The sequence below is a fragment of the Cavia porcellus genome, unplaced genomic scaffold (assembly GCF_034190915.1).
Source record: "Cavia porcellus strain 051 isolate PalLab524CR breed Dunkin Hartley unplaced genomic scaffold, mCavPor4.1 scaffold_1, whole genome shotgun sequence".
NCBI classification, from domain to species: Eukaryota; Metazoa; Chordata; class Mammalia; order Rodentia; family Caviidae; genus Cavia; species Cavia porcellus.
The window spans coordinates 110,449,078-110,450,787 of NW_026947484.1; the positions used below are offsets into that span (position 1 = coordinate 110,449,078).

A 1,710-nucleotide genomic window follows, 5' to 3' on the forward strand; every position below is an offset into this window, starting at 1 on the left:
TGGGAAATCCTTTAGTTCTTCCTTCTAATGGGACTTCATAACACTTTGAAACTTGTGACTGCCTTTCTTGAAGATGTTCTTTTCACTCAATTAATATTATCAGATTTTTTAGTAGAGATACTTTCTTTGGGAAAATGGCATGAGATAAAAGAAAATTTTTCATAAACCTGATAAAATAAACTGCTCTAGGAGAAGCCAGAAAACTGTAGAAAGGGATCTGAGACTCAAGAATGTTCTAAGAGAGAGCAATAATATGACATGATAGTACATAAGCTTTTTCAAATGTTTCTGGGGAAATCCCTAATTCTGAACATTGCCATATACTACTTTCAGATCCTGAGATACAAGAAAATGTCTTATCAACAGCAGCAGTGCAAGCAGCCTTGCCAGCCACCTCCTGTGGTCATAACTCCAAAGTGTCCTGAGCCATGCCCACCTCCAAAGTGTCCTGAGCCATGTCCACCTCCAAAGTGTCCTGAGCCATGCCTACCTCCAAAGTGTCCTGAGCCATGTCCACTTCCACAACCACAATGTCCTATGCAAACTCCCCTGCCCTGCCAACAGAAGTGCCCCCCACAAGAGTAACTACCAGCTTCAAGATTCATCTAGGTCATGAAAGGGGAAGAATAGGCTCTTCTATTTCTGTTGCAGCACCTTAGTATCCTCTTCAAAAACTATCATATATCCTGCAATCCTTTACCCTGTAATCTGCCTGGGAAGGTTCCTGGCAGCTCAACAATCCTTTGTATACTGTAAGTTCACAGCTGTGTCTGTATCACAGGCCTTTGGAAGGAAAAGTAGCAACTGTCTCCTTTGTCTCTAGCAGATGTTGTCCTGCATGTCAGTGTGGCATCTGGGCAGCAGTTTTTACCTGAAAAATTGTAACCTTTCTTTTACTTCTTAATAAAGTACATTTTTTGTTGAACGGTTGTGTATCTTTTTCTTTTAAAACTCTTATTAGAAATATGTAATTTTTGTTGATTTCCATATTTGCTTAATTTCTAGTTTAGATTCCTCCTGTGGTTTGAATTTGGGTTCATATCAAAAGTCGTACCCAAAGTATTTCAAGATTATATATTTTCTATAATGTTTGATTGTTTTGAGCAAACAATTTGTTAAATCTTCAGAGTTTCATTCTCTCAGTAACAATGCGGGAAAGGTATATTTGTAGCACAAACTTGCTTATGGTGTAAAATTGAATCGACATCTAATTTCCATAGAACAGTGCCCAACACCTTAGTAATACTCTGTACACATGGAAATGTATTACCAAGCAATCATCATTATTTTCATCAGCACCATTACCAACACTCCTGTATTTGCTTCAGTAAGAGTCTTCAGATAGCTAGTGTAATGACAAAAGGGTTTTCATTTTTTCACTTTAATTTATATTCCTTTCAAAGTTTTTGTATTCATATCTTTGAAATGCTAAGATTCGAACCCAGAGTTTTTACACTGAACTACACTTATAACCATTTTTAATATTTTTTAATTGTGAGGTATGTTCTCCCCAAGATTCCTAGGTTTTGCTCAAACCTGACATACTCCTGCTTCATCATCCCAGAATTATTGGGTTTTGTGCATGTAGCACCACATCAATTTAGGAAAAAACATTTTTATACTTTATTACATTTTAATTAGCTATTAACCTCACTTTTCTGATAGTACAGATCCTTTGCACTGTTGGTTGGGAATTGGTGGAATATGTTG

At 36.8% G+C, this 1,710-nt stretch overlaps 1 protein-coding gene across 1 annotated transcript; it reads left to right on the forward strand.

Annotated features, from left to right (window-relative positions):
• Positions 1 to 351: 351 nt before the first annotated feature.
• On the forward strand, positions 352 to 585 carry LOC101787971 (small proline-rich protein 2D-like). Its single transcript, XM_005007975.1, has one exon. It carries the CDS (start codon positions 352 to 354, stop codon positions 583 to 585), a length of 234 nt encoding a protein of 77 aa, XP_005008032.1.
• The last annotated feature ends 1,125 nt before the right edge of the window (positions 586 to 1,710 follow it).

Excerpts from the sequence above, each read along its gene's own strand:
- LOC101787971 (XM_005007975.1), top strand. The coding sequence starts at position 352 with ATGTCTTATCAACAGCAGCAGTGCAAGCAGCCTTGCCAGCCACCTCCT.